We start from the raw sequence: 13,760 nt of genomic DNA, 5'->3' as shown, positions 1-13,760 counted from the left end.
TTATTACTGGAGGCAGAAGAAGAAGCCGATATAGAAGAAGAAGAAGAAGAAGAGGGGGAAGCGGAGGAGAAGAAGAATACCGTGCGCCGACGGACGAATTGTTCGCGCGCCGTCACATGAGGAAAATTTACGAAAGGGAGTGGGCGTGTTCACACACCACGTGCTTCACACGAACCGTTCTCCTATTGGTTTTGCTCATACGATTAAAAGGCGTATCGCGGCGGCGGCTTGCTTAGTCCTGCCCGGAGCATGGCTGCGCTCGGGCGGAGATGCCGCTCGAGGCGGTGTCGGCCGGCGCTCGTCGCCGCGGCTCTCGGTTCGGTGCTTCTCGTTCAAACGTTGGTCGTTTGGACGTTCAGCAGTTTTGACGAGGGCGAGCGACGGGAATCGCCGCCACTCGCTCCGCACCGAGCTCGGCGCGACGCTGCGCTCGGCTTGAGGCAGCAGCAGCCGATGGCCCGGCGAAGGAAAGACGGGATCCGAGAGCAGGCACAGCGTGGCCTGGTACTTACCGTGCCGCGCCGACTTTATGTTCGGGTTGGTTTTCTTTCCGCTGGTTTTTGTACAGTTGAACCGTGTTAGCTTTGGTGTTGGGGGTGTGGAGGTGAGATGTGACATGAAGTTGTTGGGGGAGAGGGTTTGGGAAGATGGAATGGGGGGAGGGGAAGAAGAGTTGGGGAGATGCAATTGTGGGATGAGGGTGTTGTGAAAATGGAATGGCGGGTGGAGGGTTGGGAATATGGAATGATGGGATGTGGGTTGGGAATATGGAATGAAGATGGGTTGTGGGTTGGGAAGATGGGATGTGGGTTGGGAAGATGGGATGTGGGTTGGGAGGATGGACTCGATGGGATGTGGGTTGGGAGGATGGGATGTGGATTGGGAAGATGGGATGTGGGTTGGGAAGATGGGATGTGGGTTGGGAAGATGGGATGTGGGTTGGGAAGATGGGTTGTGGGTTGGGAAGATGGGATGTTGGTTGGGGGGATGGACTGAAGATGGGATGTGGGTTGGGAAGATGGGATGTGGGTTGGGAAGATGGGATGTGGGTTGGGAAGATGGACTGAAGATGGGATGTGGGTTGGGAAGATTGGATGTGGGTTGGGAGGATGGACTGAAGATGGGATGTGGGTTGGGAAGATGGGATGTGGGTTGGGAAGATGGGATGTGGGTTGGGAAGATGGGATGTGGGTTGGGAAGATGGGATGTGGGTTGGGAAGATTGTTATGTGGGTTGGGAGGATGGACTCGATGGGATGTGGGTTGGGAAGATGGGATGTGGATTGGGAAGATGGGATGTGGGTTGGGAAGATGGGATGTGGGTTGGGAAGATGGGATGTGGGTTGGGAAGATGGGATGTGGGTTGGGAAGATGGGATGTGGGTTGGGAAGATGGGATGTGGGTTGGGAAGATGGGATGTGGGTTGGGAAGATGGGATGTGGGTTGGGAAGATGGGATGTGGGTTGGGAAGATGGAATGAAGATGGGTTGGGAAGATGGAATGAAGATGGGTTGGGAAGATGGAATGAAGATGGGTTGTGGGTTGGGAAGATGGGTTGTGGGTTGGGAAGATGGGATGTGGGTTGGGAGGATGGACTCGATGGGATGTGGGTTGGGAGGATGGGATGTGGATTGGGAAGATGGGATGTGGGTTGGGGAGATGGGATGTGGGTTGTGGGTTGGGAAGATGGGATGTGGGTTGGGAGGATGGACTGAAGATGGGATGTGGGTTGGGAAGATGGGATGTGGGTTGTGGGTTGGGAAGATGAACTCGAGGTGGGTTGTGGGTTGGGAAGATGGGATGTGGGTTGGGAGGATGGACTGAAGATGGGATGTGGGTTGGGAAGATGGGATGTGGGTTGGGAAGATGGGATGTGGGTTGGGAAGATGGGATGTGGGTTGGGAGGATGGACTGAAGATGGGTTGTGGGTTGGGAAGATGGGATGTGGGTTGGGAGGATGGACAAGATTGGATGTGGGTTGTGGGTTGGGAAGATGGGATGTGGGTTGGGAAGATGGGATGTGGGTTGGGAGGATGGACTGAAGATGAGATGTAGGTTGTGGGTGGGAGGATGGACTGAAGATTGGAAGGTGGGATGTGGGTTGGGAAGATGGGAGGGGGAGGATTCGGAATATGGAATGGGGAGGGGGAGGATTGGGAATATGGGAGGGGGAGGATTGGGAATATGGAATGGGGAGGGGGAGGATTGGGAATATGGAATGGGGAGGGGATGATTGGGAATATGGAATGGGGAGGGGGATGATTGGGATATGGGTGGAGGGGGTGGGGAACATGGGGAGGGGGAGGGTTGGGAAGATGGAATATGGGGAGGGGGAGGGTTGGGAAGATGGAATGGTGGAGGGAGGTGGGTGGGGAGATGCAATTTGGGTAAGGGGGAGTGGTGTTGGGAAATTGAGATGGAGATGGGTTAAAGATGTTGATGTGGGGGAGGGGGGGCGTGGACATTGTAAGATGTTGGGAGAGGGGTTGAGATGTGATGCAGATGTTGGTGAAGGGGGAGGTGATGGTGATGGAATGAAGTTGTTGGGGGAAGGGGGTAGAGATGGAATGAAGTTGTTGGGGGAAGGGGGTAGAGATGGAATGAAGTTGTTGGGGGAAGAGGGTGAAGATGGGATGAAGATGGTGGGAGGGGTGGGGAGATGGGATGAAGATGTCGGGGAGTGGTGGGGTGGGGAGATGGGATGGAGATGTCGGGGAGTGGTGGGGTGGGGAGATGGGATGGAGATGGGACGAAGATGGTGGGGGTGGAGATGGGATGAAGATGGTGGAGATGGGATGAAGATGTCGGGGAGGGGTGGGGAGATGGGATGAAGATGGTGGGGGAGGGAGATGAAGATGGTGGGGGAGGGAGATGAAGATGGTGGGAGATGAAGATGGTGGGAGATGAAGATGGTGGGAGATGAAGATGGTGGGAGATGAAGATGGTGGGAGATGAAGATGGTGGGAGATGAAGATGGTGGGAGATGAAGATGGTGGGAGATGAAGATGGTGGGAGATGAAGATGGTGGGAGATGACGATATCGGGGAGGGGTGTGGATATGGGATGACGATATCGGGGAGGGGTGTGGATATGGGATGACGATATCGGGGAGGGGTGTGGATATGGGATGACGATATCGGGGAGGGGTGTGGATATGGGATGACGATATCGGGGAGGGGTGTGGATATGGGATGAAGATATCTGGGAGGGGTGTGGAGATTGGATGACGATATCGGGGAGGGGTGTGGATATGGGATGAAGATATCGGGGAGGGGTGGGGAGATGGGATGACGATATCGGGGAGGGGTGTGGATATGGGATGACGATATCGGGGAGGGGTGTGGAGATGGGATGAAGATATCGGGGAGGGGTGTGGAGATGGGATGACGATATCGGGGAGGGGTGTGGAGATGGGATGAAGATATCGGGGAGGGGTGTGGATATGGGATGACGATATCGGGGAGGGGTGTGGAGATGGGATGAAGATATCGGGGAGGGGTGTGGATATGGGATGAAGATATCGGGGAGGGGTGGGGAGATGGGATGAAGATATCGGGGAGGGGTGTGGATATGGGATGACGATATCGGGGAGGGGTGTGGAGATGGGATGAAGATATCTGGGAGGGGTGTGGAGATTGGATGACGATATCGGGGAGGGGTGTGGATATGGGATGAAGATATCGGGGAGGGGTGGGGAGATGGGATGAAGATATCGGGGAGGGGTGTGGATATGGGATGACGATATCGGGGAGGGGTGTGGAGATGGGATGAAGATATCGGGGAGGGGTGTGGAGATGGGATGAAGATATCGGGGAGGGGTGGGGAAATAGGTTGAAAATGTTAGGGAAGGTGGGGTGTGGTTTGGATGTGAAGGCTGCTGAAGGTTGATATGACAAGGTGTTCTGTGGGTTGATGATGTAAGGTAGTTTGGGGGATGTGAAGGTACATGGGTTTCCGCTGTGCGCGTGTTTCTAAATATAGTTGTTGTTTTTTGGGGGTTTTTTCACCCTCGCCAGAGTGTATTGCATTTGAGTCCATTTGTCTGTGTTTGTCTGTCCGCACAAAATATGATTTTCTTTGCAACCGTTGGTCCAATTGACAGGAAATTTTCATCATAGGTGCAACTCCACCTGCAGAATTTTTTAATGATACTTATGACGTCATAGGTCACGTGGTTCGGTCGTCATCTTGGAAAAATCGAAAAACTTTGCACCTCTATCTCGGAAAGCGCTGTATATAAAAAAAATGAAACATGGCTCATTGTGAAGAACTCTCCATACAGCAACAACAACAACAACGACAAGCATTTTACGGCCATTTTCCCTGCTAGAGTGGGGTTAGCCTTGTGGTCCCCATGACAATCTTCTCCATCTTGCCCTATTTTCTGCATCTCTCCTTGTTAACCCCCCCTTGCCCGCATTTCTTCTTCCACCACCTTTAGCCAAGTCTTTCTCGGTCTTTCTCGGTCTTTTCCGTCCTCGACTTCCTTCTACTCTCTCTCCATAGGGAATAAAATATTTTATTGATGTCATAGGTGCCTCCATTATGACGTCATAATTCGACAAGTACAAAACTTCATCCAATCAAGATGAAAATTATTGAGCACCGTCTCCATAAACTGGTGGAGAAAAAAAATGATGACGTCATCGGTCACGTGGTTCGTCCGCCATATTTGTTTTAACACAAAAGCCTTAAACACTGAAAATACATCCTGGCGAGGGTTTGCAATCTCTGATTGCTATTGTTTTTTAATGTATTTGATGGTGACTTTTTTATTTTCTGCTGAGGTGGTTTTGGAGGGTTGGACCTGTTGAACCCCAGATGTACTTTACTGAAATTTTTCCGATGCCCCAAAGTCTTGCCGATCTTTGTCCATCAAATGTACTGTACTCAGGACACGTCCTTCCCAAAATTGAATGTACTGTACTCCAATCTTCTGTCTGAATGATTCCGCATAGAATGGATTTCATGTTTTGTTTTATTATTCAATACTGTACAATTGCCTCCGCCACCAAAGGTATGTGGAGGTTATATTTAAATGTTGGCTCACATCAAATGTACTGTGTTGGCACAAAAGTGTTGGCACAGTTTGTCTGTGAGCGGGACGTCTCAAAAATTGTGGATGTATTTGGATGAAATTTGGTGGACAGGTTGGGTATGACAAAGACGAATTGATTAGATTTTCGTGAAGATCTGGATACTATAATTTCTAATGGCATAGCCCGTCTGGCAATGCCGTCAAGAACAGCGTTTGTCTGTCCCCATGTCCTCACAAATGTCTACCAATCAGAGCTGAGGATCTGGTCACATGACATGGGGACACGTTTAGTAACCATTACAGTTGCATATTTTACTAAGGAAATATATAATATGTGGAATGGTTTGGGTCCCAGCGGTTGTCTAAGGTATGTAGGAGGATTCAGAAATTCCTCAATAAAATTGTGATTTTGAAATGCGATCGACATGGACCTTGCTCCCGAATGTGGAAGTGAACCTGACGACGGTTCACTTGTTTAACGAGAACACCTGCCTACTACGGGAGTGGCAGGAAGGATCATTCCTCTTTGGGGTATATAGATTGCAATCGATCTATGGTCGGGTCTCAAGAACATTGGGTGTTTGTTCATTTACCAAGGTTCTTCTGGAGAGATCACCAAGTGGTTTAAGCATTCGAGCAAGCACTCCATTCAAAACTGTTAAGGAACGGCTGGCTTGGCAAGCGCTAGCTAGCAGCTTGGTTAAACACCGTTAAATGGTCTTCCGATCCGTTAAACAGCAGGAGCTAGTTTCAAAAGGTCACTACGAAAAACACCACGTTAGCGGCAGGAAGGGTCATGTTTACCCAACATTTGTGGGGTATATAGAGTACAGTAGATCTTCGCTCAGTTCTGTAAGTAAAATTTACCTCACGGATGTCGGGAATCCTCCAAATTTCTTTCATGTTATAAACAGCATTTGTGACTGTTAAAAAAAAGCTAATCATATGTGTTTGTGGTTTAAAATATTTTTACTTCCGGTAGTGGCCGTTGCTCCCACAAAAACGCCATGATAAGCTATTTATAAATATTGACGTTTGTTCAAGGAGGGAAAACCCCTTGAAGAGGTGGGATATTGTTATTAATATTGTTTTGTAATAACATTAATATTATGCTATATCGTTAGTTTTGTTATTAGAAACGGCCTTGGAAAAATGCCATGATAAAGCTAACTTAACATGGATATACACCTCAACACGTAAACCATTGACTGCAATGGTGGGGAAACCTGCTCTGGGGAGAAAACCCCCTTGGGGAGGGGGGGGGGGGAATGAATGCGCTACAAATTTCATTGTGTAATCCTAAGTCATCCTGTCAAGTTTGGTTGACATTGGATAAGTAACGACGGGGGAGGTGTCAGTCATATCGTAAGTCGTATCAGTCATAAAACCATCAGACAGACAGACAGATGCCAAATTGCATATTTTAGTAAGATAGCACAATACAATTGTGATTTGATGTTATATTTTGATATATTAACACCATGGTATTAATTTGTGATTGGAATGATGAATGATGCTGTTTGTAATGACATTTTTGAGAACCTGCTGTCAATTCTTGACATTTAACTGAAGGTGGCACAGGAATCTGGAATTTATTGGTTCATTTGACATTCTTTTTTTTTTTGGGGGGGGGGGGGGGGGCGAATCCAAGGCATTCACAAACTGGTTGTCCATGCCTGAAGTCAAAAACATTTAAAACTTGCATTATATGCCAACTGGTATCCCCACCCAGGTCATACTCTCCCCTCCAACTAAAGTATCAAACAAGCCCAGCTCCGCTGTTCTTAGATTTATATCAGTCTTGTTTTTAAGTAATTTTTCACCATTGAGAGATAGTGCCAAAAACGATGTATACAGCACGATGTCTCAAAAGGTTATGGACGGATTATGACAAAGCTTCTTGACGGGTGACATGGGTAGCTGACAAGAACTAGCCAAGTAGATTTTGCTTTGGGTTTGGGTCCAGATCCGGCCTATCGGTGGGATACAAAACGTAAACGGTTCAGCCTGGCGGAGGTCTGCTCTCTACCGTGTGCCGTTCTAGTTGTAATTGCAATTAAGATGTTGGCAAGGGTTAATTTCTGTGCACGTCGTTGAGGAAATAAAGGGTTAATATTTTTAGCCCACACAAAGGGTTTAACATTTGCTTTGGTGATGTTTGTTTTGTCTCCGTTCTGAAGTCGGTGCTTTGATTGGCGTCCCTTCCCTCGCTATCGCTTAAAATGCCGAGACTCTTGATTGGCCTTTATGGTCCATCATTTGGCTGTTGTATTTGCCATTTAATTGACGTTGACAAGGATGTAAACGTTTTTGTTTTTGTTCATGTTTTGTCTTTAATATAATTTATACTTTGGCTATTTCGAACAACTGCTCCTGCATTTGTTTGTGTTAACTTGTGAAACGTATTATCGACTCGAATGGAGCCCCATGTTTACACTATGCTTGCTAAGTGATGGAAGATGGGATGGATATGAGCTTGAACCGTCTTGGTTCAAAACTAATGTTTCTTTGACTTGACCAACGTTTATTCTGCGTTTGTGCTGCTGAATGTCGTGTACACCTTGTTTAACCTAATAAAAAGGTCCTGCACATCTGTGACCTAAATGAAGGTGCTGTTATGAGACTGCAGGTGAGATCGGCTGGAAATGCCCATATGACGATGTAGTCCTGCACGTGCTCCTGGTTTTGCACTGAATTCCTCGAAGTTTAAATCCTCCTTGTTTTGCATGTGTGTTTCGCTCTTCTCCTCACCAGGCCTTTTCATCTATTTACCAGATGGTCTAGGTGAATGAATGAATGAATGATCGTTTTAAGGCAATTTTCCCCGCAAGAGCGGGGGTTAGCCTTGCGGGCCCCATGACAATCATGGTTCCCTGTTTGAGGCAATGTTTTTATGGCCGGGTGCCCTTCCCGATGCCAACCCTTGGTCGCCTCTTACGATGCGCAGGGATACGGTGTACCTATTCTAAACCGGGGTACACACCGGGAAGGTGTCTCACCGGTACTCACCGGGTCTAGGTGAGTGAAGTAAACGAAAGCACATGCGGATAATACTACCAAGCTATCGATACTGAGCACACGGCAGCCCAAGGTAGTGGACCGAAGTGCATTTGAAGGGGTGGGTGCATCGCTGTGATGACCCATGTGATGGTGGGTGGAAAGGTCAATGTTCCTTCATCCTTTGTTTAACATCTGTTCGACCTGGAACAAGCTGCAAATGTTCTCGCTCTGTTGTCTCGAACCTTGTTTCCTCAGGGAATGGGATACCACGTGACCTGCATATGTGTTGCCAGTGTTCAGCACTGTCCATCTTTAGTAGATCCGCCTGTTCATGAGAACCTGTTGTGGAGGCCAAACCTCCCCGAAAGGCTTTTCCAGAGTTTATAAATGCGATACTAAATGGGGAAATAAAAATTCTCTACCTTCGTGAGCATTAATTATATGTTTATTCCCCTTGCGCTCGAGTCCTGTGAGACTTCCTCGATCACGACCAGAAATGCATCGACGTTTTGATTTCACTCACCTTTCACACTGCAATTTCGTTTTCCTTGAGCAAGTGAATGAAAATGGATTAATTTTGTCATTCAGCAGGATGATCCGCCATGCAGTTGTGGTATGGCGTTCCTTCACACATGGGGTGCTGGAGCGAGATATTCCTGACATTAAAAGAGGGTGGCCTCGGGACGGGGCTCATTATACCTGTCCTCCGCGAAGCGCTGCTCGTCCCGGTCGTCTGGCGCAGCCACTTTTGAGAGGCGTTCGAACCATCTTCTGGCTGTTTTGAGCTGAGCTGCTATTAATGGAGCTTTGCATGAGGCCGCTGGTGTAAATATTTCAATTTTGCTCAGTTAGTGAGCAACCTATTTTAATAATTTTTGTTTCTGTAGCGAGGTCTAGTATAATATATACAAAAACCTAAAATGTACTTTTTAGTCGTTAGCGATAACTGGTATTACCGTTCCAACCTTTAATTATTTGCACCTTCTTGTGGGTTCAGCCAGGGTCAAGCCTTTTGAGAACCAGCTACTCAGGCCTGACGTCCGACTGAAGCTGGTAGAAATGTGTAATTTGTTCAGTGTGCCACCAGCGATGTGCTTGCTCATTGCGAAGGACACCGCGGGATCCTTAACATCCATCACCTAATGCTGGCTGACGGGACACCCAGTTTAACATCCATCCGAGGAATGAGGCAAACATTGATTTATCGTCCTGCCTGTGAAACGCTACAAGATGGCAGTTTATAGCTGGGCCGCGATTCAAACCCAGGCTAGACAGCTCAGAACAATGGATGGAATGTGCATGCCATCTGTGGCAGTATGCTAACCACAGCAGGCAGCTGACATTTCGGGCGTCAACTGCTCCATTGATGTTATGGTGTGAACACTAACAGGTGTAATCGAGACTACACAAACCAAACAAAAATTTGTTTTAAAGAGGAAGGGCAAAGGATAGCTTAGAGCTTTTTGCATTGCAGAAGGATGTGGAGCCGGTGGACGACTCTGCCCTCTGTTCCGTCCGTGTGCCGGCTCATCTCGTTGGGAGCCTGTTCTCTCGACTCTATTTGATCGCTTAATTGCTTGCTTTCACTACTCGTTCACACTGAGCTTACCATCTGATAAATCCAAGGACTCGGATGGAGCTACTGGTTTCTGAGTACACGAATAATGGGAACAATTCTTCACTTCCCCTCACTTGTCGTGTCTAAATCTTGTATACAGTCAATGGCATGTATTTCGTGCCGGCAAAGTTCAATTATTTGGGGGTAGTGAGCAAAATCTGACTCTGCCCTTTATTTATTTCTCTTTAAGAGTGATCTTGGATTCATAGAGGGGCTTGAACATAAATTGATGCAGGCTCGACATTATTAAACATACAATTTACCTTCACAGCAATAAGGTTGAGTGGACAAGAGGCAAATTGGATTTTGACTTTCGGTCTGCCACATCAGCTGATGTGTATATATAGATTTATTTGATTATTTTAAAATATATATATACTGTATATAGATTTTTTTTGATTTTTAAAAATATATATATATATATTTTTTGGATTATTTTTAAAAATATATATATATAGATTTTGTTTTGATTTAAAATATATATATATATTTTTTTTTTGATTTTTTTTTTTTAAAATAGAAATATAGATTCTTTTCATTTTTTTTTTTTAATATACAGACTTGGCATTTAATATGGAATTATTTTTTTTCCTTGACTTGGGTTTACTTTCTGAACTCAGTATATCAATCTGGTGAGTTTCTTTTACCCTTCGGTGATGTCTTTGTTGAAAGAACCATGTCACTGATTGTCTTTCGCAGCAAGAAGTCAATAACAGGATTATATCACAGGTGGCGTGACAAAATGTAAGGACAGGTACATTTGACGACTGGCTTCACAATCGGGTATATAAGGGTTGTTGCGTTCTGTATTAGTGGAAAACAACTGCTGCACGTCTACAAAAGTTATTGCCGCTTCCTCTGGAGATGGTCCGTCAACTTGACAATGCTGTTTGTCATAGAGTGGTGGCTTTACAAAATTTTGGCATGAAACAGCGTGCTATTGCTCGGCAGTATGGCATCACTCAAGGTCAGGTGTCAAAGATCCTGAAACGAAATGCTCAGAGGGGTGTCCCGACTCCAATACCGAGGCCAGGACGTCCACGCAGAACCACAAGGAGAGATGATCGCCAGCTGCACCGGTTAGTCTGCAATGGCCGTACCAAGTCAGCTAATCGGCTTAGGGCTGAGTGGCAGCAACTGACAAATGTGCCTGTATCCAGAAGGCTAGTAAACCAACGACTGGTTCAAGCAGGCTATCGTGGCAGGTGTTCCATGAGAAAGCCACGCTTGACCAGACAACACAGCCAGTGCCGATTGCAGTGGGCCAGAGAGCACCGTCAATGGCAGCCAGGACACTGGAATCATGTGACCTTCAGTGACGAGTCTAGATTGCTGGTCTATCGTCAAGATGGCCGCATCCGAGTGCGCAGACAAGTGCATGAAGCCCACAACGAAGATTGTATAGTGCCAAGAGTCCAAGCTGGAGGTGGTGGGGTGACAGTTTGGGCTGCTTTTCATGCAGGGGGCAAAACTGACCTGGTTGTTCTGAATGGAAACCTGAACCAGTTTGAACTAATGTACTAATGTACAGGGCCATGTACAGTTTGGCTAATGTACAGGGCCATTCTGGAAGAAACATTGCTTCCATTTGCTCGTGCAGCCTTTCGAGGAAACTGTCTTCCAAGATGACAATGCACGACCTCATCGTGCTCGCATGATCCAACACTTTCTTGCTGACCGTGGTGTAGGGTATATGGAGTGGCCTTCCATGTCTCCGGATATGAATCCGATAGAGAACTTGTGGGCAGAATTAACGCATCAAATTGACAACTTGGACCAGCAGCCTGCCTCTGTGTCTGAATTGCAGCAGGCTATTGTCACTGCATGGCAAGCGATTCCTGGCCAAACCTTGGCAAATCTCGTGAGCAGCATGCCTCGACGTGTACGTGCTCTCCTGAATGCTCGTGGGGGTTACACGAAGTACTGAACTGTAATTTTACTGTCCGTAATCCCAGTCATAATTTAGGTTTTGTTTTTGTTGAAAAAAAATTTGGCTAATGTGCAAAATAGATATTTCTGGAAAACGTACAGAAGTTTAACACAGTACTGTCTGTGAATTGAGTTCGATATCAATTTACATAACTTTCAAGGATCAATTTATTTGCTTTGAAATGTCAAATGTGGTTTTTGTTTCCTTTAAAGGTCACATTAACAAAACCTAGAATAATTTCAGCATAATTCCAATGAACTTTTGGTTCTAAGTCATCTTGAAAAGTAAGTTCAGCCCCACAAAAAATATTCCATATTAAATGCCAAGTCTGTATATATGGATTTTTTTTGATTATTTTTTAAAATTATATATATAGATTTTTATTTTTATTTTTATTTTTATTTTTGTTTTGGGGGAGGGGAAACAGACGAGGCTCGTGAAAGAGCTAACATTTATCAAACAAACAAATCAGACAAGCAAACAAAGTATATAAAAAGGGGAGAGGTTGATAAGATGGCGAGAAAAGGGGAGGAAGCACACAAACATAACATTTGAGAGCAGGGACATCGGGAGATATGTGGGAGGGAGAGGGCTTGGGGGGAGGCAGGATAGGTATAAAACGCAAGGACACCAAGGACTTCCAGGAAAGAAGTTGGGATTTCAAAAAAGTGGATTTGGGGTGAAATTAGCGGGGGTAGAAAAGATCAAGGTTTTGGATTGGGGAAGATGAGAGATGGTGGTGAACTGCTGTTTTAAAGACCTGGAGGGAGTAGTGGGATTGAAGAGAGTGAGGGAGTTTGTTCCAGAGGTGGGAGAAAAGAGAAAAGAGGAATGAAGGAGTGAAGGTGAGCAGAGAGTCTTGAGTTTGGCAGTTTAACCATAAGAGGGTTGCAGGCAGATCTTGTGCGACCTGTAGGAATATTTGGGGGACAGAGCCCAGAGAGAGCTGGGGGAGCAAGGCCGGAGAGGAGTCGGTAGAAGACGGAAAGACCACCAACCTGCCTGCGGTGAGTAAGTGAAAGGCCCTCGGAGATGGCGTCATCGCGGGAGATTCCAATGATTCTGAACGCTTTGGTTTCAACAGCGTGAAGGCGAGCTAGGTGTGAGGCAGGAGCACCAGCCCAGAGAGGAGAGCAGTACTCCATTGAGCTGCGGATGAAAGCCTTGTATGTGGTGAGGAGCTCAGGTGTGCCAAGGAAGGACTTCGCACGACGGAGGATGCCCAGACTGGCTTTGGAGGCCAGCTTGGAAATGTGGTTTTCCCAGGAAAGATCATGGCAGATAGTGAGACCCAAAAGCTTGAGTGACAGAACTTCTTGGAGAGGATTAATCAGAAAGTAGATGGGAGGGTTGTCCAGTCGGTCTTTTCGGAGAGACATCGTAAGAGTGTGAGATTTGTCAGGATTAAAAGACATGTTCCACTTGTTTGCCCAGTCTGTGATTTTGTCCAGGTCTGCAGAGAGTGAGGAGGCTGCAGACTGCCGATCTGAGGGATGAGGAATGTAGCGGCAGAGAGTGGAGTCATCAGCAAAGAGATAGAGAGGATTTTCAAGAGAGTCAGAGAGATCATTGATGAAGACCAGAAAAAGCACAGGGCCCAGAACACTGCCTTGGGGAACTCCAGCCTGAACAGGAAGAGGAGATGAGAGAAACCCATTCAGGGCCACACGTTGACTACGACTAGAGAGGAAGTCCGCCAGCCATGCGTGGAGATTTCCATGGATACCAAAGGAGGAAAGTTTGGTGAGCCGAGCGGGGTGCCAGACTGTATCGAAGGCACGTGATATGTCGAGGGAGACAGCTCTAATTTCCTGTTTGTCATTGAGGACCTCCATCCATTGTTGAGACAGCAGAAGCAGCATGTCCAGAGCAGTGACCTGGTCTGAAACCAAATTGATGATCAGAGATCAAGCCATTGGAGCCATATTGATATATTTTTAATATATATATATATAGATTTTCTTGATTTTTTTTTCTTTTTTAATATATACTAGCAGAAGTACCCGGCATTGCCGGGAGGGGAGGGGAACGGGGGGGAGGGGAGGGGAACGGGGGGGAGGGGAGGGGAACGGGGGGGGAGCGGAGAAGAGTGGGAGGGGGGAGAAGGGGGGAGGAGGGGGAAGGGGGGAGGGGATGGGGGGCGGAGGGGGGAGGGGATGGGGGGGGGAGGGGATG

The 13,760-nt window shown here is 47.0% G+C and overlaps 1 protein-coding gene across 2 annotated transcripts in view; it reads left to right on the top strand.

Moving 5' to 3' along the window:
- The first annotated feature begins 202 nt into the window (after positions 1 to 202).
- Positions 203 to 13,760, top strand: part of LOC137434472 (xylosyltransferase 1) — a 31,354-nt gene continuing 17,796 nt past the window's right edge. The window contains exon 1 of one of the 2 annotated variants that reach the window (XM_068127506.2): positions 203 to 504. In XM_068127506.2, coding sequence (XP_067983607.2) covers positions 250 to 504 — 255 coding nt within the window. In that variant the 5' untranslated portion in view covers positions 203 to 249. Of the gene's footprint in view, positions 538 to 13,760 lie in introns of both variants that reach the window. The other variant, XM_068127505.2, reaches the window with a different exon arrangement.

Source organism: Myxine glutinosa, chromosome 10, assembly GCF_964187855.1.
Source record: "Myxine glutinosa chromosome 10, kmMyxGlut1.1, whole genome shotgun sequence".
NCBI lineage: Eukaryota > Metazoa > Chordata > Myxini > Myxiniformes > Myxinidae > Myxine > Myxine glutinosa.
Note: the sequence above shows the minus strand (reverse complement) of the source record. Positions and strands in the feature narration are given on the sequence as shown.